Below are 23,752 nucleotides of genomic sequence, written 5' to 3' on the forward strand. Positions count from 1 at the left end.
AATGATGCTTACAGTTCCTCCTGGATGAGTTATGAGGTTTAACTCATTATTGTTTAACGCCTTGCGATCCTTGATGGAAGGCGCTCTGGTTGGAATCTGGACCCTACTGAATTCAATGGCAAAACTTGCACTGACTTCTATAGGGCCAGGATTTTACCCAATGTGTGTGGAAACTATTATTATTCCCTTTAAGATGTGGCCTGCCCAGGTTTCCAGCCCTGGATTTCATTGGGCCAGATCATCAGGTGGTGTAATTCGGTGTAGCTCCATTGACTTCAACAGAGCTATGCTGATTTACACCAGGTGTGGATCTGGCCACTTATCTGGTATTGTAACCCCTCAACACATGTATAATTGTCATGCAGCTACATCAATGAAAACTTCATTGTATCACCCATCAAGAGGGTTCAGTTCTTGAGCTCCTTCCTATCACTGAAACCAGTAATCCTATCAGCCGTTGTTGATCTCCTGCTAATAGAGATTCAGCATGAGTAAATAATTACATTCATTTTCTAGAAAAAACTGTTAACACTAGAGGTATATCACTGACTCCTTAGATATGCCAGGTGTTGTCCTTGGTTTCAAAGATTACAAAGACAGAGAAGAATCTGTTTAATATATCATGTTGTAGTGAAAGCCACTTGTGAACAATAGCCACTGAAAAGCCACTTGTCACAACCATCATGAGTTTCATTTTTGTGGGTTTGTTATCATTAAACTTTTATGGATGAGTGTTTAGAAGAGGAAATATTGAATGTACTTAATATGTTTTTAGGGCCTGATCCAATGCCCATTGATGTTGATAGAATCCTTTAAATATCAGGCCCTCTCTCTTTTGCATTTCAGCACTGTATGAATGCAGAGTGTATAGAGGCACAAAAGGTTTGGTAATATACTTTGTGGCTTAGATAATGTTCTGACTCTTCAAATTTGGGGCCCAGTCCTGCAACCTTTAATCACAAAAGTAACCCTTACCTATGAGAGTATGGCTTTAATAGCATACTCTTGTGAGTAAGGGTTGCAGGAGCAGGCCTTTAGTCATTCTGGATGCATTTTCTTGACTTTTAATTTTATACTAGAGATTTATATTGAGAAGGTAGATACCAATTCAACCAGATAAGAATAAATTCTTTGTGCAAAAGCAAGTGGACAGTGAAAAATACATACACAGTTGCGTACCTATTCAGAGACCTGCATGGAGATTTAGCCTCATGATTCCACTAACATCAACAGTGTATTCAAGAACACCGCACTTTTGTTTCTCAACCAAGAGAGCAATTTGTTTTGAGCATTAACTGTGTATCTTGGAGATAATTTTCGTTGGCACTCTAAAAATTATCTAATGGAAAATAGTATTTGTAAAAGGGCAATTCTCTGGGTCTGATTCGCCCTTGTGTTATTCCACTTGTGTGTTGATGTAACTGTTGAAATCAATGAAGTTACATGCTCAAAACTGAGATAACACAGCAGTGAATCAAGCCTTGTAATTTTAGACCAGGATATGTCATTTTAACTACAGTGCCTTCCTCTTTTCTTACGATCAAATCCATCCCTATCACTTTGATTGGCTGTTTATTTCAATCTTGTTATTTATGTGGCCCCAGAGTGTACATCTCAGCTTGCATCGCCATAGCAGTGATATGCTAATAACCATGTCTGAATAACAGAAGTTTTTACTGTAGATGTTGTTTTGGGTCTGCCTTGTAGGTTGAAACTGAAAACGAGATAGAAGACAATCGTTCTTATAACTGAATAGCAGCTATTAATATCCCGTGTCTGTCTGTCAGGTAATCATTGAGTGTGTGTGTGCCACTCTCATTGCCGCTTCAAAAGTTATTTTTCCTTCCTTGGTATCCTGCTGTTAATTGATTTGTCTCGTTAGACTGACCTCACACTTTGTAAGGCAACTCACATCTTTTCATGTATTTATACCTGCTCCTGTATTTTCCATTCCATGCATCCGATGAAGTGGGTTCTAGCCCACAAAAGCTTATGCCCAAATAAATGTGTTAGTCTCTAAGGTGCCACAAGTACTCCTCGTTGTTTTTGCTGATACAGACTAACACAGCTACCACTCTGAAACCTGTGTTATCTCTGTAGTTTCTGACAGTCATATTAGCCTGCTCTGTTATGAATTTGCAGTCATTTCTGTATAAATATTCTCTCTCCCCACCTGGGATCTGCTGCCTTTAAAACCTGTGTAAGGCAGGAAGCACTTATCTTCCTTACCTCATTTCATAGGTGTTTAAGAAAAGGCAAGATGGGGGACTAGCTAACTCAGGAGATAGCTTCTGTATCCTGTTACTAGTCACTTCTAGGGCAACTGTTGAAATTGGTGCAGGATGGTTGTAGGCTGAAAGTTGTTAAAGCTGGTGGCACTAATTAGTGTATTTGGGCCTGATCCTGCAAACATTCCCTACCTCGTATTTTCTTTCTCTATCACATAGTCCCATTAATTTCAACAGTCTGTAGGACTGAGCCCCTCAGTGGCAGGATCAAGATGAAGGCCAAGCACTGAAAGGTGAGTAACCTTTTCATGCCTAGACATGGATCCTCTCCAGGTCAGGAGTGAGGCCTGTTGATAGGAGTAGTGTGAGGTGAAGCATGCACTGCTGCAGCCTGTTGTTCTATGACAGGACTTTGTTCTCCAGGGCTGTCAATCCACCAATAGTCATGACTGCTATATTGACTTAAATAATGGAGAGCCTGGCTTCTGCTCCTATTGTTTCTCCGAGCTTTAGTTCGGAGTTGTCAGGTACCTGGGATATGATTCTCCTCTGCTTCAGCTTCTTTTCACCTGTGATGGATCTGCACTGGGCATTCTTTAAAGCATTAGGAAATGTACTGCATCTCTAAGGCCTGGTCCACACTAACCCCCCACTTCGAACTAAGATACGCAACTTCAGCTATGTTATTCACGTAGCTGAAGTCGAACTATCTTAGTTCGAACTTACTGCGGGTCCACACGCGGCAGGCAGGCTCCCCCGTCGACTCCGCGTACTCCTCTCGCGGAGCAGGAGTACCGACGTCGACAGCGAGCACTTCCGGGATCGATCCCAGAAGATCGATTGCTTACCGCTGGACCCGGAGGTAAGTATAGACGTACCCTTAGCTATCTTTCACATCCTCCTGTGACAAGACTCAAAGCCTGCCTTTGGAATTCCTGCTTGCTTTGTCCAAATGGATCTGGTAAAAGGCCATTTCAAAAAATGTCCTTTTGGTTTATTAAAAATGTATCTGGCAGTTGGTCATTGTTGAAATCTGAGACCATCTCCGTTTGGTGCTTTGTTGTAAAAACTCCATAGTCGGCTAAAACATAAAAGTTCAAGTAAGAGTGCTATAGATGCTTAATCAATGGCTAATGTACACTTCACTGCATCTAAACTTGCAGCCTATTGATGCCCAGTGATCGGAGGATACTGTAATAACAGAGCTTTAGTCCAGAGCTGCTGGTCCTTGGTACAATATGTGATTAAAATGGTCATTTAATAGTTTATATTTAAAAGGCAAGTGGAGGGTGACTGAATGAGGAGTCCTCTTTGGACCTAGATGTGGATACAAGACTACAGGACACTTTTAGGAAATGATGTCCCTTTTTAAATATAAGCCCAAAAGTTGTTTGTTGTTGATCAGCCATGACCGCTTGAAATGTAAAAGTGCTTCACTAATATTTTCATTAATGAACATGGTGAGGCAGCTAAGGGTTGAGGGAGAATCCAAGGAGCAGCTGTGTACGCGGCCTGAGGCCTGGGGAAGAAGGCAGGAAGTCAGGGGGAGCCAGGAGCTGAGACGTGGTGTGAGGTAGCTGGGACGAGCTAGGGGATGGAACCCAGGAAGTAGCTGGTGGGGTTAGGAAGGTGAGACCCAAGACGTGAGGGGTGGGGTGGCGGACAAAAGCTGAGCACTAGTGTGATGAAGCCAGGAGGAGCAAGGGAAAGGAGCAGGCAGACATTCTGTTCATAGCTAACCTTCTGGTCCATGTGTGTTGTGCATCTCACTCACGTGTGCCATAGAGGATAAGGATCTGTCACAGCTCTCACTTTGAGAGCCTGGCTGTTTAGTTCAAGTGGTACATTCAATTCCCAGTTCAGCCCCTGGTGTTAGCCAAAATGGTGGCTGTCACTTAATTTTTAGGGTCCATCAGTTTCTGATCAGTGTATCCTGTTAATGCTAAAGGCCTACATGTAGGTGAATCAGGATCTTTACCGTTCCTTTCAATATACCTGCCCAGGCAATCCCATGCCTATGAGGAGTATGTGAGGTGAAGCTTGGGCCTTTTGCACTCCATTACTTGGGCCAAAAAAGCACAACATGAGCTATGCGAGAAGTGTTGGGGGATGGGACACTTGTTTATATTTCCTTGTTTTGTCCTAGACAGATGTAACTGAGTTATGTATGTGGAGTGAAGAGCAGTAGGCAGTGGCCTCCCATTTAGGATGTGGGTTATTATGGGGACATTCAAAAGAAAGCAGCAAAGCATATTAATCATACTGAGGCACACTGGTTAAAAACTATTATTCCAAAGTTTGGAGGGGGTTGATTATGGAGGCACAGAGTGATGTGTGGTGAGGAGAGAATGGAACCTACGATTTGATTTTGTGCTCGGTGGAGAGAATGAATTGTGTGTGGGGATTTGTTTGAGGAGGGATATTGTGCAGTGACAAATGGGAGTGAAATGGGGACCGTGCAATGAGATGATCCACACTGTGGATCCCAGTGCTTGGAACGGCCTGGCTCGCTGAGGCAGTAATTCACAAAAAGCAACCATATGGGGGCTGGTGCAGCAAACTCCACTTCTCAGAACCACTCAGTGCTTTTAGTTAGTGCTGACTCTCTGGGAGGGGTTACAGCACCAGTGCCTTCCCCTCACAAGGGAAATACTTAGGCCTTTGTCTCATCTTCATAAAACAAGTTCCATAATATAGATAATGATTAATCCCCTTTTTCAGGGGGTGTAGCCATCCCTTTCCCTCAGGTGTTAAACAGCATAACGCTTGTCCACTGGATAAGAAAAGCTAAAACTGGTCCCTTTTTACACAGAGTAAATGGTGCACAATAAAATAAACCATCTTCCCTTCTGTCACGCTGCAGGGTTTCGCAGATCAGCTCCCCTCAGAGGAGAGAAGTTCTGTGTCTGCTCACTAGAACACAGCCTACAGCTAGCTCTCTGTCTTCTTTCATCCTTGTAACGAGCCCCACGTGAGTGGCAACTCCCAGGCATGCCTTCCCCACGCAGGCTTTATGGCTGGGGTTTTCAAAGGAGCCTAAGGAAATTAGGTGCCCAGCTCCCATTGAAATAAGATGCCTGATTCCCTTAGGCTCTGTGGAAAATCCCATCCTGAGCCCCTCCCTGCTGGGCTGGGGATGGGGCACATACATTGTTTATTTCTCACGTTTGTCTTGTCTAGGAATATTGAAACGGGTGGAGCTAAGAACTTGTCTCTTTTGGCAGCTGGGATGCTATTGGGTCACCTTTTTAATTTGTTTCCTAATTTAAATAGCTTTTTTCTTACAGTAAGAAATGAGTAGGGAAGGAATGGAGAAAAGAGAGGTAAACAAAAATTACAATACAGTTACACATGGTCAGATTCTGCCACCGTTACTCAGGGCTTGTCTTCACTACCGTGCTACATCGGCGCAGTGCGTCTTCACCAGAAGACACTCTACCATCGAAGTAATTACTCCACCTCAGTGAGAGTGTAGACAGCGCTTTAAGTAGATGTAACTTACATCGCTAAGGGGGTTGCTTTTTCACCCCCCTGAGTGACGTAAGTTACATCGACTTAAGCGGTAGTGTAGACAAGCCCTCAGGCTGAATACCACCTTACTCCATGTGTAATGCCACAGATTTCGAGGGGACTGCTCAAGAAATAAGGTGCTACCCATTGTCATTCAGGGTGTCAGAAGCTGGCCTTTTACAAACATAAAAGAATATTGCACAGTTTTAAAAAAAACAACCACCACTAGAAATAAATGTCTTGATTAGGATTGGTTGGTTGCCATGGTAAAAAACAAGGGAAAGTCATGACTTTGATTTTTTTTTAAATGGAAAATCACAGAACCCATTTTAAGAAGTATCAAGTTCATGGCATAGTTACAAGTCATATATCCTTTATTTTACTATAAAAATTGCTTTAAACTATTTAATACTATTCAAATAGTAGTTCAAAACCATTAAATGAGCCCAGGCTTCATCATATTGGACACATAGAGAGCTAAATTCATAGAAGAACCTTAGGCCAATTCAGGAAGGCATTTAAGCCTGTGTTCACATTTAAATTTAGGCACATGCTTACATGCCTTCCTGAATCAGGGCTGTAATTTTAATCATTTCAGAACTTAGATGTTATACAGATCTAAAACGAAGCATAATAAATCCTTAAATCTTCAGTCACTCTTCTGAGCATATCTGTGCATTATATTCTCCAGCTTTACTTACTCACACAGTCCATGGTAGTAAATCCATGTGTCAGTTTTTCAATTCTTTAAAATGGATCAGTTTCTACCTTCTGCCTGTGAACGCCTATTGATTTTGATCATAGTTGTGCTTGCCAAAGAAAGAATTTGCATTTCCTTTCCTCTGTGTTTTGCAAATGAAGGCCACATATACTCTTACAAACTCAATGGTTGGTAGTTAATCCACTGGATTTATACCAGTTGACACACAAACTGACACACTAGCCATGCTTAACTGTGTTCTAGACACATGAAGTTTTGCCCGCCAACCTCACTAATGCTCTGCTACAGCTACAATTCCTAGTTCTCCACAAGACTTCCAGAAACTGCATTCTTGGAGAGTTTCATAAGGCTCTATCAAACCCCACTGGGACACAGATACCAAGAATAGCTAATACCATGTTCCAGCACAATTAATTGTCTTTTCTTCTGTAGAGGGCGTACAGACTTAAATCCATCCTCCCTGAAGATTGGAGATCAGTATAGTACTTGTTTCTCTCATTCTACATGTTTTTATTGTCCCAAGGCACGTCAGTTTCCCTTTGGTGCAATTAATCATGTGGCATACATTTCCGTCTGAATGTTTTTTCCCACAGTATCGAAGTGTTAATTGTATCCCAAAATGCAAGTGTTCAAGTGCAGGGACATGTAGATAGTGACAGTGGCATCAGTGTCTGACTTTTTTGCCGTTCTTACTCTGGACAGTTTCTCCATGGTGCTATCTGGCTGTTTGCTCCACCCCCCTCCTATCCCCTCCCTCACTATCTCTTCTCTTCCCGTGACTCCACCCATCTTCCTCTTCTTCCCATACTCTTTTCCTTTCCCCCGTCCCTTCAGTGTCCTCTCTCCCTTCTCTCTTGGTTTAGTTAATTGCCTCCCAACAAAATCCCACCCAAAAGACTGAAAAACACCAAAACAAAATGAGAACAAGTATCTTGGCACTAACATGGGAGACACAAACCATGACCGTGTTCACGCTGCTTGTGTGTCACGTCTAGAACTGGTCAGAAATTTTCTGACAATGTTTTTCCATCAGATACCTGCCTGGTCATCTGCTAGGCTTCTCCAGGCTACTGGGGAGCCCAGTCTCCCAGCAGCCCAGGCTCCTGGCTCCTTAGCATCCTGGACTCCCAGCTTCCATACTCCCAGCTGCAGGGCAGCCTGCCAGGCTCTTTGGGGCAGGGACTGTCTCTTACTATGTGTTTGTACAGCCCCTAGCATATGGGGACCCAGATCTCAGTTGTGGTCTCTAGGCCTGTCATAATAGAAATAACAAAAGTTCTCTGTAACTTCTGGGGAAGGTACAATTCATGATTTAATCTAAAATAGTGAAGTATGGATTTTGATAGTATTATTAAACTTTAAAAGATGTGACTCTTTCCTTGATGCTGAGTACAGACCTTTTCCAGTTTCTGTATCATCCATATCTTCAGGACTTAAATCTCCATCATCCATCCTTCAAAAGATGATCGAGAGTCTGACCTGAGTTCATCAGAGTAATCCCACTGAAAATGCCAGAATTACTTTTGGATTTCACAGTGGTGTAACTCCGATCAGGATTTGGCCCAGTATGAATGCTCCCTCTTTTCCTTCAGAAATACTAGCATGTTTGCCTCTGTATGGCACTACAATATCTGGGTCCTCAAATTGAGAAATAGAGACCTTTGAAAGGAATTAAATAGATGCATCTTACACTCAAAGAAGCATAAAACTCTCCAGATAAATGAGACTGGGTTCATGAAAAGTAACAGTTATGTTTTAAAGGAAGATTTTTGCATAGTTAAAGAGCACATCAAAGCTACTGTTTTACTGATAATGTTCAGCATTTTAGTCTCTGTCTCTAATGCTTGGATTCCTGCACAGTAGCACCAGCCTGTAATATTATTGCCCACATAAAGTAGGCCAGTTTTTAGCATCAAGGTCTGTCTTTTGTTTTATTCTCCTGCACTGATGTGATGCACAGCATGGCATAACATGGTAGCTGGAAAAATTAAAAGATGCCAGTCCAGATACATACTCGTAAGAACCAGAAAAGTATACCATACCTGGTTATTTTGGTGAATAGTAAACCATGCTGAGAGGCACTGTGCACTGACATTTACAATGGAACACGGCAGCTGCCTGAGATTTCAGTAATAAAGCAAAGAGAGTTCAGAGACATCATGTGATCTGATGGGATTATGGAAGACCTCTCACCCCGGTTTTTCTTATGTCTTAAACTAGCCTACTGCATGCTGCAGTACACGCCTGCAGCCATACCGCTTCTGAGTGTGATCTTGTCAGCTCTCAAAAGCTAAGCAAGAATAGGTTTAGGTAGTACTTAAATAGGAGTTGGGCTCTTAGGTGAGATGTAAAACTGCTGTGGTGACCATTGTGGTCATTAGAGATTGCTCTGAACTTTTTGCAAAAGAGAGCTTGTGAACCTGCAGTGTTACTAACCAAACCCCAATTTGGATTATTGCATCTTGCCTGACTAGATTTCCCCCTCCATTTACAATTAGATACCTGTGGGCTGATGCTCCACTGGTGTAAACTGTAGCGATGACGATTTACACCTACAGAAGATCTGTCTTCTCCCTCTTCACTTTCTGTCTTAAACTGTTATCCTTTGTTGCTTTGTGCTGTCCCAGAGGTAGCTGCATTTCAATGCTGGCTGAAGCCATTCTAGTATCTAGCAATTTTTGCAAAGCACTCTGAGATCTCGCTGTTTGAAAATGGCTTAATATAAATGTAAGAGATTATTACCATGTTGTCAGCTTTCATGATTTTATCATGAGTGTTATTATATTTGGTGTTTTCTTGAACCCCAAGCTCCTGGAGTCAAGTCATTACATGAGAATCTCAGTTTTCATATATATAAAATAGTAAGGTTCTAGCTCTTATAAAAGTGTGACCCAAATGTACCCTAAAAGCTAAAAACCCTAAGAAAAAAAATCCAAAATGTATCATTTGGCTTAAAAATCATGAGGTTTTTTTCATCTCTTGATATTGGGGGCAAGGAGGGTCTGACTCGTGATTTTTCAGTGCTCGGGGTGGACAGTACTGCTAACAGTTTTTAGTTAACTCGGAATTAACAGCATATATCAACATATAAATATACTGCACTATACACACTTCATTTAAAAGGAGATAATGTTCTTAACACATGGTGTTTCCATTCTCCTCAAAGAAGTGACTTTATTGAGGTGCCTTTGCCTGCTCTCTCCCCTCATCTCCTATGTTTTCCCCTGGAAGGCTGTAGACATCGGACTGCACAGGATATTTAATATTGTTAGTTCTTTTTATTTCAGTAGTGCTTAGAGATCCAAACCACGATTGGTCCTATTGTGCTAGGCACGGTACAAACACACAGTGTGAGACAGATTCTGTTGTGAAGAAGAGCTTGCAATCTAAACAGACAAGACAGATAAAGGGTGGGAGAAAGTTAGTATTATTCCATTTTACAGATGAGGAACTGAAGCAGCAAGAGATTCATTGATGTGCCCCAGGTGACAAAGGAAGTCTGTAGCAGAGCCATGAATTGAATCTGAGCCCTAGTTCTGTGCTTTAACTACAAGACCATCTATCCTCCCTCTCAGTACTATTCACTGGCACCAGCAATGCCACTCCTTAGCAGGTTTTTGCAGAGTCTTGAACTGGTGGTTTCCACATTTTGTTGGGCTCTCTGTCTTGAATATTCTAGGAGTTAGGTGTCTGGATTTTCATTTTCCCACGTATATTTGTAAGACAAGTGTAACTTATCTCTGGAAGTAAAGGACCCCTGTCATAACTATAAAGGGAAGGGTAACAGCTCTCTGTGTACAGAGACTCCAAATCCTTTTACCTGTAAAGGGTTAAGAGGCTCGGGTAACCTGGCTGACACCTGACCCGAAGGACCAATAAGGGGGCAAGATACTTTCAAATCTTGGGGGGGGAAAGGCTTTTATGTGTGCTCTTTGTTTTAAGGGGTGGTTCGCTCTTGGGACTGAGAGGGACCAGACATCAATCCAGGTTCTCCCCATCTTTCTAAACAAGTCTCTCCTATTTCAAACTTGTAAGTAAAAAGACAGGCAAGGCGTCTTAGATTTACTTTGTTTTCTCAACTTGTAAATGTACCTTTTACCAGACTGTTTATCTTTGTTTTGCTGTACTTTGAACCTAAGACAGAGGAGGGTCCTCTGAGCTCTTTAAGTTTGATTACCCTGTAAAGCTATTTTCCATTTTACAGAGATGATTTTTACCTTTTTCTTTAATTAAAAGCCTTCTTTTTTAAGAACCAGATTGATTTCTCCTTGTTTTAAGATCCAAGGGGGTTTGGATCTGTATTCACCAGGAGTTGGTGAAAGGAGGGTGGGAGGAAGGAGGGGGGATGGTTAATTTCTCCTTGTTTTAAGATCCAAGGGGGTTTGGATCTGTGTTCACCAGGGAATTGGTGAAAGGTTTCTCAAGGCTTCCCAGGGCGGGAATTCTTGTGATGGTGGCAGCGGACCAAAGCTAAGCTGGTAGATAAGCTTAGAAGTTTTCATGCAGGCCCCTACATTTGTACCCTAAGGTTCAAAGTGGGGATACAGCCTTGACAACCCCAGACATGGCTCAATGTCCAGGTTAAGAACATGCATAATCAAATGGATACATTACTTGTTTCAGTGGATCAGTTGAGAGTACCTATAGATCTATGCTGTGGTCACCTATCCGTACATTAAAATATACAATATGGACTGTCCCACATACAACTAAATATAAACCAAACCCCTCCAACCTTCAGCCCACCACAAAAGTCAGAGGAAATAGTTGGTCTTTGTAGTTTTTCCAGAAGGTTAACCAAGTTAGAACAGCCAGCTGTCCCCTAAAAGCATCAGCACAGGGATGGCTCAGAGCCACTTGCCTCCTTAGGAGCCAGAGTGAGACTGAGGATCTTGTGCTTAGGTGATCCTTATGAAATGAGTTGGGTCCTCTGCATCCAGTTTTCAGTGGACAAATGTCACCTGACCAACTGTATGTAACAGAAGTTGGTCCAGTAAAAGACATTACCTCACCCATCTGACCAACTGACAGTAATTGCAAGCCTTGCTGGCAGACTCAGAGAGGCCTGGGACTGAAAGCACCATGGTGTCAGAAAGCAAGACATGGAGGGTCAGGTCTAGTGGTTGGAGCAGTGGAAGTCATGCCTAGTGGTCAGTGTAGTAGCAGCTAGACCAGAAACGGGAGACATACTCAGGAGCAGGAAAGCAAGAGTAGGGCTGGGAGCTAGGTTAGAGCAGGCTAAAACCTGTGGAGTTTGTCCCCACTATCAGGCAGGGGAGAGTTCCAAGTTATGAAGTGATGCTGGGCAGGCTGAGCTGCTGTTTCTCCTGTGAGGCTTGTATATCTGCCCTGAGAGTCACCAGACCAGCTCCTGGCTTGTGGATTGGCTGGAGCCTAGCTCAAAAATGACTCATCACCACAGGTGGCTTAATCAGGCTCTAGTTCAGGGATAACTCATCTCCTCACACACGGATACCACAACACCCCCTCTCACATCGAGGAGGTCCCTTCAGCACATACAGGTATATTGGTGAAGCTGGGCACATGCTTATGCATGGTGCTGTGCCTGTTCTTTGGATAAATACAGGGCTCTGGGGCATTCAATCTGGCACTTATTCACACACCAAAAATAAATAGTTTTACAAGTTCATCATATAGCTTGAAGTCCATCATACTTCTGGTATTAAGAGAGGCGACATACAAATTGCACCACTGAAAATGTGTGTGTGTATATAGATATATATTCTGCTGTTTAATCGCTAAAGTCACAATCCCCTCCCAGAGAATTCAGGAAGAGCTGTAACAATAGTTTGGGCAGGAAGGATCTTGCAGGTGGTAACAATGTATTTGTGCCAAGAGACAAAGAAAGGTCATCACATCTCCGGAGGGAGCCAGATGCTCTATGGCTTTTCAAAAAGTATTGAAAAATGTCTGATGACTGAATACAGAGCTGAGGGCTAAGACTAATTGCTGCCTGTGTCAACCAGCTGGAGGTTTAACCTCATTCAAAGATAACGGCACTTTGCGGTCTCCATGCTTGAAAAGTGGGGATGCAAATAAACTAAAGTAAAAACTAGGGCTGGAGATTAATGTCATTCTAGTTCTTGCAAGTGAAAGAAGGAACTTTGTGACTGAACTGGAGGTGAAATTGAACTGTCAGATGCTGTTGTGAAAGAGCTTGTGGGAGGAGAGAAGATCCCATAATGCTAGTGAACTGATCATATTCTTCAAGTGCCTTTTACAACAGCAGGCAGAATCCTTCTCCAATCCCAGGGGAGATAGCAGCACTACGACAGAGTAGTAGGACTGCTTCTCTCCCCCGGGATTGGAGAATAATCGCTAATGGCTCAGATACCTCTTCAGTCAACTCCTACTCAGGAGGTACTGAGGAGATGTCTGAGCCATTAGCGATTATCTTCAAAAAGTCATGGAAGACGGGAGAGATTCCAGAGGACTGGAAAAGGGCAAATATAGTGCCTATTTATAAAAAGGGAAATAAGGACAATATGGGGAATTACAGACCAATCAGCTTCACTTCAGTACACAGAAAGATAATGGAGCAAATAATTAAGCAATCAGTTTGCAAACATCTAGAAGATAATAAGGTGATAAGTAACAGCATGCATTTGTCAAGAACAAATTGTGTCAAACCAACCTAATAGCTTTCTTTGACAGGGTAGCAAGTCTGTGGAGAGGGGGAAGTGGTAGATGTGGTATATCTTGACTTTAGTAAGGCTTTTGATACTGTCTTGCATGACCGTCTTATAAACAAACTACTATAAGGTGGGTGCATATAACTGGTTGGAAAACCGTTCCCAGAGAGTAGTTATCAGTGGTTCACCATCAAGCTGGAATGGCATAACGAGTGGGGTCCTGCAAGGATCAGTTCTGGGTCCAGTTCTGTTCAATATCTTCATCAGTGATTTAGATAATGGCATAGAGAGTACACTTCTAAAATGTGTGGACGATACCAAGCTTGGAGGGGTTGCAAGTGCTTTGGAGCAGTGGTTCTCAACCAGGGGTACACATACCCTGGGGGTACTCAGAGATCTTTCAGGAGGTATATCAACTCATCTAGCTGTTTGCCTAGTTTTACAACAGGCTACATAAAAAAGCACTAGCCAATTCAGTAAAAAATATAATTTCATACACACAGTGACTTGTTTGTACTGCTCTATATACTACACACTGACCTAGAGAGGTGTTTGTCCAGTCTGTTCTTAAAAACCTCCAATGATGGAGATTCCACAACCTCCATTAGTAACCTGTTCCAGTGTTTAACTATCCTTATAGTTAGAAAGTTTTCCTAATATTTAACCTAATGTTTTTGTTATTTCTCTCTCTCTCTCTCATTATAACTTTTTGAGTGTTTTTCCTCTTATTTTCTGTCTGCTCAGATATCCACATTATAATTGGTTGAATAGTGTAAAAAAAAGATTTGCAAATCTACGTAGTGAGTTCGTTCTGATGTTACTCATGAGGTCACATTATGAGTTTTCAGATTGCTGGTGGACTCTGTTATAGTTATTAAAATGATTGTGAATCCTGATAGCATCACAGAATTTAGCCCGAGTGAATATTTAAGGAGAAATTCATCTCAGAAGTTTATTCTTTATTCTCTAAACCCCACTGAATAGGGATGCAGCCCTGTTTGCTCTTTGTTAGTCATCATTTATTATTTTCCATTTAAAAACTTTCAATCATCCAGTCAGGGAGCAGAGGTAATAACATGTGACTTCAGTTATTAATCACACAGTACAAGTGGCAAAGAAATGAAGTGAACCATTCACAGACATTTTTACAGGCTGAAATTTGTTCTCAGAAGCTATTTGGTGAATACTGACAGATAACAAATACATCTACAAAAATGGGGATCATTTCATGAACAGAAGAAAGGGCATCCATTGTGTAATTCAGGGGTTCTCAGACTTCATTGCACTGTGACCCCCTTCGGACAACAAAAATTACTACATGACCTCACAAGGGGGGACTGAAGCCTGAGCCTGCCTGAGCTCCGCTGCCCGGCTGGGGCCAGGGGAAGGGTGGGGAACCAAAGAGCTTCAGCCGCAGGTGTGGGGCCTGTAACCTGAGCACCATCACCCAAGGCTGAAGCCTTTGGGCTTCAGCTTCAGCCCCAGGCCCCTGCAAGTCTAACACCAGCCCTGGCAACCCTGTTAAAACAGGGTCGCGACCCACTTTGGGGTCCCGACCCACAGTTTGAGAACCACGGGTAATTTATTCAGAGTTAATAGTTCAATCTGCATGTTTGTTTCCTTGCTTTCCTTTGAGAACACTGTTTATTGATGTTTTTATGATTATTTCAGGGTTACACCAGAGACATACCCTGTAATACTGGATTGATTTCTGAAATCTTTACTCAGGCAAAACTCGCATTGGCTTCAAAATGTATGCTATAAGATCTCGATCCTGCCATGAGATCTGTGTGGGCACAACCCTATGCCCATGTGGAACCCCACTGAAGTCGGGGAGGGGCCTCCAGGCAGGTGCAGTAGTCCATGACACAGATGTAGTTGGAAGGTCAGGAGCTAAGAGTGAAATTCACCTTTCTGCACAGAGCCTCTGCCACAGGTGTAAACTTCACCCTGACTGACTTGAATGGGAGTTTTGCCTGAACAGTGACAAGATCTGGGGGGAGGGAAAGTGCGTGGAAGACTAGAAACAACACTTTCTTACACATATTTTTGATGAAAATCATAAAAATCTTTGACTATGTATTTTAAGAGGTTCCATGTTTTACTTTTTTCTCTTAGATGTCACAGTCCTGTTTGTATTGCTTTAGAGGGCAGTGACACCTTGTGGTACTGGCCACTCAAGCAACATCGACAAGGTTTTACTAAACGTTCAATCAAGTGGTGCTTGTAGGTCACAATAAAAAAAAAAAAACAGTGACAGTTTTAATCATGATCCGCAGTGTCTGTTCTTCTGCTTTGGTTTCTGAGAGACTATAGGTCTGATTCTCAAACTGCAGTACATGAGCAGCTGCCATTGAAGCCAGTGGCTGTAGAGTCAGAACTTCCATGTAACAAATGCATCAGCTAGTTTGTCAAAACCCTGATGTATGAATTTTGGTGTCATATTTGCAGTATGTGAAGCTATCAATGAGTTAGGAATTTTGAGGGCATCAGACATCTTTTACGAGATGCTCTGCACCACGTAGGTTTGGGCCCTTGTTTAGGATCTGTAAACCTTTGCTCACTCAGGACAGGGTCTACGGCAGTGAGTGGAGTACAGACATTGCACGCCTAACTGGCATGGGAATAAATGGCAGGGTAAATGATGAGGCACTGCTTAGATGAACAAAGTAGAGAGCCCTGCATCCCTGATTTCCAGGGTATATATCTTACATGGCTCTCCACACACCCAAGCCCTGTCTCCCTCATTTACACTGCTGTTTTTAGGAGTGTAGCATCCTGCTGCCTCCTCGGTGCTGGAGGCTTTCCCCACTGCAGAGAAAGTCTCTGTCAGCAAGGAAGGCTCTGGCAGGGGGAGGCAGTGTGGAAAGGCTCCAGCAGTGGAGAGCTACACTCTCCTGTGAGTGTGGACGCAGCATGTAGCTACATGAACCCTACACGCCACTGCAAGTGTAGACAAGGTCTTAGAAAGCACAAAGTTACATACTTGAGTATGTAACCGGAGTTCTTGGTGGGCGGGGCTAGTCTGTGCAGCTGCAGCTTCACTGCTATTATTACTGAAGCTAGTTGGAATCAAAGCTACCTCGGGTAGGTCTGCAAGTCCTGCAGTCACACCTCCCAGTTGCAGTGTAGATATACAGACCCTTAGACTGTACGCTCCTGGCGGCAGTCTTGTTGTTATGTGTTTGTACAAGTGCCCAGCACAAAGGGGTTCTGGTCTATGATTGGGCTCCCCATACACTACTGCAATACAAATAATAACCATAATAAACCAATGTAATACAGCATGTGTCCTTTTCATATATAATGCAATCAGAATACCTGCTGGCTCTCTGCTCTGGTGAGCAATTTGAGCTTAAGATGTTGGGAGACAATATTAATGTTCCATTTTGCTCCTTCTTTCAGGGGGTTCACGAATCTAAAGGAGTGACTGAAGACTATTTGAAACTGGAATCCCTGATACAGAAGGTGGTTTCCCCATACTTGGGCACATATGGTCTGTATTCCAGTGATGGACCCTTCACACACTCTTCTTGTATTTTGGGTAAGAATAACAGGGGCTTTTAAAATGTCATTGATTTGACATAGTGCAGATGGTGAGCCAGAAAGCTTTGTAAATACATCACACTGATGCCCATAAAACAGGTGATTGTCGATGCCAGAAAAACAGGGACATATCGTTTCCTTTATGGTGTGCTGGGGGCACACAAAATTACAGCTAAGCCTGACCAAGCCTCCTCCAGCTTTTGAAACTCTGAAATAAAATTTGTAATAAAAGAAGTTTTATGTTCCTTGGCTTGTGTTATGCAGGAGGTCGGACTAAATTATCATAATGGGCCCTTCTGACCTTAAAATCTATGAATAAGTTTACATCTCTCTCTATATCACTTTCAATGAGAAGAACTGAACTCAGGGTGCTTTATGGACAATGTGAGGTAGAAGGAGAGAGGATGTGCAGATACAAGAAGTGCATGCAACAATCACTGTGCCTAAATGTAGCCATTTCTGGAATGGAGCGTTGTGCCTTTTTATCAATACCCAGCAACTTCATACAACTGTTTAGGACAGAAAATGATGGTGAAGGATGATCAAAAGCACTCAGTGTCTTCCATAGAAGATTCCAGCTAATGTCAGTAGAGGTGGAGTTAGGCCAATACTGAATGCTATTCCATTTGACAGGTTTCAGAGTAGCAGCCGTGTTAGTCTGTATCCGCAAAAAGAACAGGAGTACTTGTGGCACCTTAGAGACTAACAAATTATACTGTTGAAACCATAGGGAAATACACAGGGACTGCAAGTCAGAATGGAAGAGTAGTAATTATATCCATAGTTTTAAAAACAAGTAATTTGCTACCCAGTTTGGATATACTTTAACTTGTGCATTTTCTGGGCAATTGATTTACTCCATTTTCTCATATGAAATTGTCAATAGGGTAGTTCATGATTTTCACATGAAGCTGAATTGAAAGTGGATTGTGTTGCAACAGGCATTTAAAGAAACAGATCAATTTTATGTGAGTCAGTCTAGGCTGGTTATCTTCAGAAAACGATGATTCAAAAGAACCATTTTGTATTCATCACTGCTATTAAAGGGACATGAAACAGTGTGATTATTGGGGCTGCTTATTACACCAAGTCCCTAGGGTGCCAGTAGCATGTCCCGTGATCTTGACTTGTAGGTGCTTCAGCAGTCAGGCCTCATTGGTACTAGTTCTGGTGGGGCCCCAAAACTGCTCAGTCACATGGCTATGGTCCAGGGTATTCTTCTGGGCCTGGCAGAAAAGGGAAAGGTGGCAGATATCCTAGGTACAGAGCCTTAAACGGTTCAAAGTGAGCAATGATCGCATCTCTCCTTGGGGCCCTTTTGCACAGGCTACCTCCCCAGCCACTGCTGTTTCAGCTTCCCTGCAGCGCCTCACTAGCCATGCAGCTGCCACTTCCAGTCAGAACTGGACCACTTCCTTATCTGACCTGGAGGAAGGGGATGTGCAATGGGGAGAGGGCTGAGGGGAGCTGTAGTCTCTTGCTGAGCGGATCCATCATAGTGGCCCAAATTTGACATCTTTTGAACACCAGCTTTTACAAAACGCAAGAGCAATAGAAATATTCCCACAAAAATTAATAAAATTCCAATGAAAGAATTTTTAAAATAAACAAACATTCCACTACTCTATTTGAAACCCAAACATTGAAGCACTAAGGCCTTATCTACACTGGGGATATGTCAGTGGTGTTGGATTGTAGTGATGCTCCGGGATGAGTCATCTGCAGGAACTGAACCCAGGTTCAATGGATTTAAAAGCATAAGTGTCTACTGCCTTTGAGCTAATAGACCTGGACCAGGTCTCTGTATTAAATTAGAGCAGCCGTAAGCCTTTATTTATGCCTAGCTGCCAAAAGCTCCACGGGGACATTCTGGTAGGTGGGGAATCACTAAAGCATAGTTTCACACTCTGCCCCAGCCATAGCCCTATACACTGAGATGGTGAAGCGACAGGAGCAGCAGGGCAATCGTTTGAAGACCAGATGCAGTAGCTGTATGATTGTTCCCACTCAAAGCATCCTGAGTAGTAGCCAGGCTCTGGCCGGTAACTAGGAGAACAGTGGAACCTCTGGAAGGATGCTTAATAATTATTTCAATCTTGTATGAATGTTTCATGAAAACGGCACAGTTCCAAAAGTAATATATGCCAGTAATATACAATTACTGCCACCTAGTGGTCATTGTATGAAAATGGAGCTGTGGATTAACTGAATTCTAGCAACTAGCTGTGAAAATCTAGAATACTATGAAACCGAGTTCAGATTTCTTATCCCAATCATGAGATAGGTTCTGATATTATTTTGGGTCACACAGCACCTTGGCAGTACATGTAATCTCAAATTAATTTTTTAAACCAAGATTTTTCAAAGTGATTACACATTTGAGGTGCCTTAAAGGGACTTGATTTTCAGAGGACAGGTGGCTGGTGCATAACTGCTCTGGATGGATTTTATATCATTAAATAGCTTAATTATAGTTAGCAACACCATCTTCTCAATGCACATTTTTGCTCATCCTGGAGGAGTTCGTTTGGTGAAAGAACAAGCTCAATTAAACCAAAAGAGAGCTCAACTGCAACAGACACAGGATAAAAAGCTGGGTCTCAGATCCTCACAGTAAACTTTGATTCCAATCCTCTCTTCTTCCTACATGTGGGGAACTTCCAGTCACATCCATAGCCATGCATGTCTAAGAGCAGAATTTCACTCCTGGTTTGTCATTAAATAAAAGCACCGTCACAAACTCTTGCAATTTTATCACAAGTCGCACAATATTTGGCATTCTTCTTAAACCCCTAGTGTTTGGAATCATGTGAATATTAGAGAATCTCAGCTTTATTTTTTTAAGTAAGTTTCTAGCCCTCATGTTTGTGGAATAAAGCTTGAAGATATGATCCTTAAAGGCTCAAAAACCAGAAGGTAAATAAAAAGAACCCAACATTGATTCTTTTAAAAAGCTTATGATTTTTATGCCAATCTTATGTTTTATGCCAATCTTATGACTTATTATTTTTGAATGCTTAGGGTTGGCGCTATAAAAGACAGAGACTTCAGAGATTTTAATCGAGATTTGTGTCTGTTTACAGAGAAGCGGTTCTTCAGACGTTCCAAATCAGGTGACATCCTTGCCAAGAACCCCGTGGTGAGATCGAAAAGCTACAATAACCCACTGCTGACCCCGGTAGCTGAGTATGAAACAGAGGGTATTGCAGCCAATGGAACTGGCATCCGAAGGCACTCCGTTTCTGAAATGACCTCATGCATGGAGCTACAAGGGTACTCCAATCTCACAACCATCATGGACAATGGTTCCAAAAGCTCTGTGACAACCACAAAGAACTCACTCTCAGGAGAACAAGAAAGGCCCAGTCCCAGTTCAGTGGAATGTTCCAGCAAACTCAATGCAGTTGAGCAACAGCAAGGACTCTTTCACAGCATGGGTGATCAAAACAGGGCTTTTGAGCTGGCCAGGGACCCTGCCTTGATTCCAGTCCCTTCTTCCAGCCCCGAGAATATAGTGGACCAGATTTTGGAGTCCATTGACTCTGATTCTGAAGGAATTTTCATAGATTTTGGCCGAGGTTGTTCAAATTCATCAGCGTACAACGTGGATGTGAGCAGACAGAGCATCGTGTGACGGACAGGAGACAAATCCTTGGTTTTATTATTATATACAAGTAACTGGTATGTTCGGCAACACAGCAGGGAATAGATATACATACAGAGCCAAAACCTCAGCAGGTGTAAATCATCAGTATTAAAAATCAGTGGAGCTATAGTGATTTACACCCCCTGGAGATATGGCGCCTCTTTTTTTTTTTTTTAAACCACCAACCTATTTTCTTCCCATCATTCTGCAGTAAGATTTCTTACTGTCTTTGTAAGATTGTGGCTTGTTTGTGTTTGTTTGATTTTCTGAATGGAAAAGAGTCTAATAGAAAGCTGTGAGTGCAGCTGGATATGTGCATTTACTAATATAGTCCATTGTATGGCTGCGTTCACCTTTATTTTTGTTGTCTTGAAAGATTCCTGTAAAAGTACAGGTTGCTCTTCGAACAACACAATCTTGGCTGGAAAAAAAACCTTTTTTTTTTTTTTTTAAAAAGAACAAACCAACAATGATGTGGTCATAAATGTAGCAGAATACAATGATTTATAGTGACACTTTTTTCCCCCTTTTCTTGGTATATCTTGTATGCACTCCTCTAACCGCAATGAGTTAGGATTATTAAGGAAAAAAGTAAAATAAACAATGTGTTACATAATGTGATGCAGTGCCTGGCATCTAATGTTTTGTTTCACAGCCAATACAGCGTCTAGGTGAGAGAGATGTCCTAAAACTGGCTTTTAGGACTGTGTTCATTTGCTTTTAATGTGACACTTCCAAGAATTTTGTGCACTGTAAACTCCTGGACAACTCTCCATTCTATGGTGAGGTCCCAGCAGAACACAAGTTACTTGTTTCCTGTGTAAATAAAGTTATGGGCTTTCAATGGAAATCTTAATTATTTATCAGGGACCTTAAAGGAATACTATGCAGCAGGTATTGTAATTCGGCATTGACATGTAAAAGATTAGCGTATGAACCAGCAGGCCCTTCTGAGTATGCATAGTCCCTTCTCATACCAGTAGTCCCATGGAGTAAGTGGAGTTAATCTGTTGAGATGTGTAAAAATGATTTCAGGATCAAGCCCCCAGAACGTTGCAAAGGAATTTGGCCACTTGACATCCAATAACATTAATGTGCACTGTGCAGTTACATGCCAGTGCCACCTAGGGTTTTGACCTGATGGTTTTAAAGTAAATGTGGAGCCTATTACAGTTGTCACATTACAATTATCTGTCCTGGAGGAGTGAAGTCCTATAATTAACCATAGAACATGGTCAATATCCAAGCAGCATTTGTGATAGCTTCCCTCACTACTTCATCATCATGCCTTAGTTCTGGCTCAGGAGACCCCTGCACAGTTGCTTAGTCTCTTACTACTATGGATGGTCTGTCAAGGCTGAGGTATATTTGTAGGGAGGTGTCCAGAACCTTGCACTGCCACTGCCCACCCTGCTTTTTCTATAGGTAAAAAGGACTTTTCACTCGCACTAAATTTATTTAAAAGGGGAAAACATTTTTTCCCTAGACACAGCTGTTACTAGCTGTCATAGGGTGGGATGTCTCTTTAAGATGGTTTAGCCCTAAGTGTAACCAATGAGCTGCCTCCCAAGTGATGGGCCTGAGACCAGGTGGTAGCCTGCAGGTCACCTGGCCTTTAGATGAAAGGCCAGCAAGCCACTGAGTTGAAAGTGAGACCTGCAGGGAGTAGGTAAGTTCTTGGAGGAAATGCTGCCTCAGTGGAAGGAACCTGGTTTGATTTATGTTGAACTGTTTTTGATATGGAGAAATAAAACTCAACCCTGAAGCGAGAAGAGATTGAAATCCTGCTGTTCTTGGGAGTGTCATTTGATGTACTGGCTGGTGAGTTAGCCCCACTAATGTACGGCAGCAAAACTTGGTCTGTGGGTCTATTATTACTGTGGGTGATGCATGACAAGGAAAGATCCCAACTTAAGTCTAAAGTCCCATTGCTAGCAGGGCTGACAGTTAAATATTTATTTTTACTTATAAGCTGTGTACATTTGCTATGGGAAAACACTGACATACAATAAACATGGAACCCCACAATAGTGTTTTGGTAGAAACACTTCTCAGTAGAGAATCATGCTTTACATTTGTTCAGTGCTGGTCAAAATACACAGCTTTTTCCAAGCATAGGGTTACTCAGATGCTCAAATGCAGAACTGGGATATGACAATGACCAAGCTAGTTACATATGATAACTGGGCTCTGTCTCTCTCTAAAGTTAGAGTTCCCCTGGAGTTTCACTACCCCGGAAGTGGGACTTAAGTACCACTGGGATATGTGCTTGAGTTCAGCAGGGCCAAAGTGGGGCAGTGGTGCAGCTCTGCAGGATGAGTACCTTTTGCTGAATGATACAGCAAGTGGCATGGACTTGCAAGTTCACGCCTGTCTCTGCCTCATGTAAAGATGAGCACTCTATGTGGGGAGGAGGGGGAACATTGTTTTTTGGGATCAGTACTGAACCAGCCTGCACTTGGAGACCCACAAGGTGAGCAAGAACCTATGTGCTAATGTACAGCCAGCCCAAATGCTTTGTAAATTGACTGACCTTGAGATCATTGTAGCTTAACTATGGCCTTTTTTTCACTTTCCTTCCCACTGAGAGACCCATTTCAGAGAGAAAGCAGGGAGTGTATCTAGTATCTTATTGGAGGGGGAAGAAGGGAAATCAGAGAGTTGTTCAAAAGAAAAGCTGAGCTGAATCTTGAAAAGAGTGAGGGCAGGTGACACAGAAAGCAGCAGAGGCCAACTAAGTGCTACCTTGTTAAAGGATATTTACAAGGAAATGGTTTCTAACTTCATAAATGCTACTACAGCACAGTGTTTCTAGCACTGCATACTCTCTTAGGTCATAAATAGTCTTCTGACACACACTCTCAACTCACCAGCAAAATATAGTCTTCCCCCCCTTGCTTTTTCTGTTCTGAACGTTGCATCTCATACACCCTCTTCTCTATACACTGACTCCTGCCCAAAAAGAAGCACAAAAGTCTCAGAGGAGGAATGGTCCCATGTACCCAAGTGGAGCTAAGATACAAAATAGTACAGGTGGGGCTATGTGAAGCCACTGATACACAATTAAAAGTCCTATTAATGTTGGCTAACATGCAGAAGAATGTTAGGGTGTAGAACCCCATGCATGCAAAAAGAAGTGGTGGAATAGCTTGAGAACGAAAGCTGGGCGGTGTGGTAATGTTAGGTAGTGCCCTCTAGTGCAATCAGAATTGGTTGAATAATGTTCAGTCTAAAATCAGGGGTTTTTTACCCAATAATAACCTGAGAACTATATTCATTATTTAACCAGCTCTTGGCAACTGGTAGGGCTTTAGAGTAAGCACTTTCACTAACACAAGGGCACTCACTGGAGAGGCCTAAAAATACACTTGGAAATGCACCAGCTGTGCACCTTTACACAGTGGGACAAACAGATATCAAGGGATGGTCTGGATGCCTGCAGGAGGCA

The 23,752-nt window shown here is 42.4% G+C and overlaps 1 protein-coding gene across 3 annotated transcripts in view; it reads left to right on the top strand.

The window, feature by feature from the left end:
• Positions 1–23,752, top strand: part of LOC112109791 (proline-rich protein 5) — a 423,972-nt gene that overhangs the window by 115,783 nt on the left and 284,437 nt on the right. For 2 of the 3 annotated variants that reach the window (XM_024213814.3, XM_024213841.3), the window contains exons 9-10: positions 16,518–16,656; positions 19,742–20,752. The exons of the other annotated variant lie outside the window; for it this stretch is intronic. In XM_024213814.3, the coding sequence (XP_024069582.1) occupies positions 16,518–16,656; positions 19,742–20,292 (690 nt within the window). In that variant the 3' untranslated portion in view covers positions 20,293–20,752. Of the gene's footprint in view, positions 1–16,517; positions 16,657–19,741; positions 20,753–23,752 lie in introns of those variants that run through there. 3 annotated transcript variants of the gene reach the window in all.

The sequence above is a fragment of the Terrapene carolina genome, unplaced genomic scaffold, assembly GCF_002925995.2.
Source record: "Terrapene carolina triunguis isolate 2854851 unplaced genomic scaffold, T_m_triunguis-2.0 Scaffold112, whole genome shotgun sequence".
NCBI lineage: Eukaryota > Metazoa > Chordata > Testudines > Emydidae > Terrapene > Terrapene triunguis.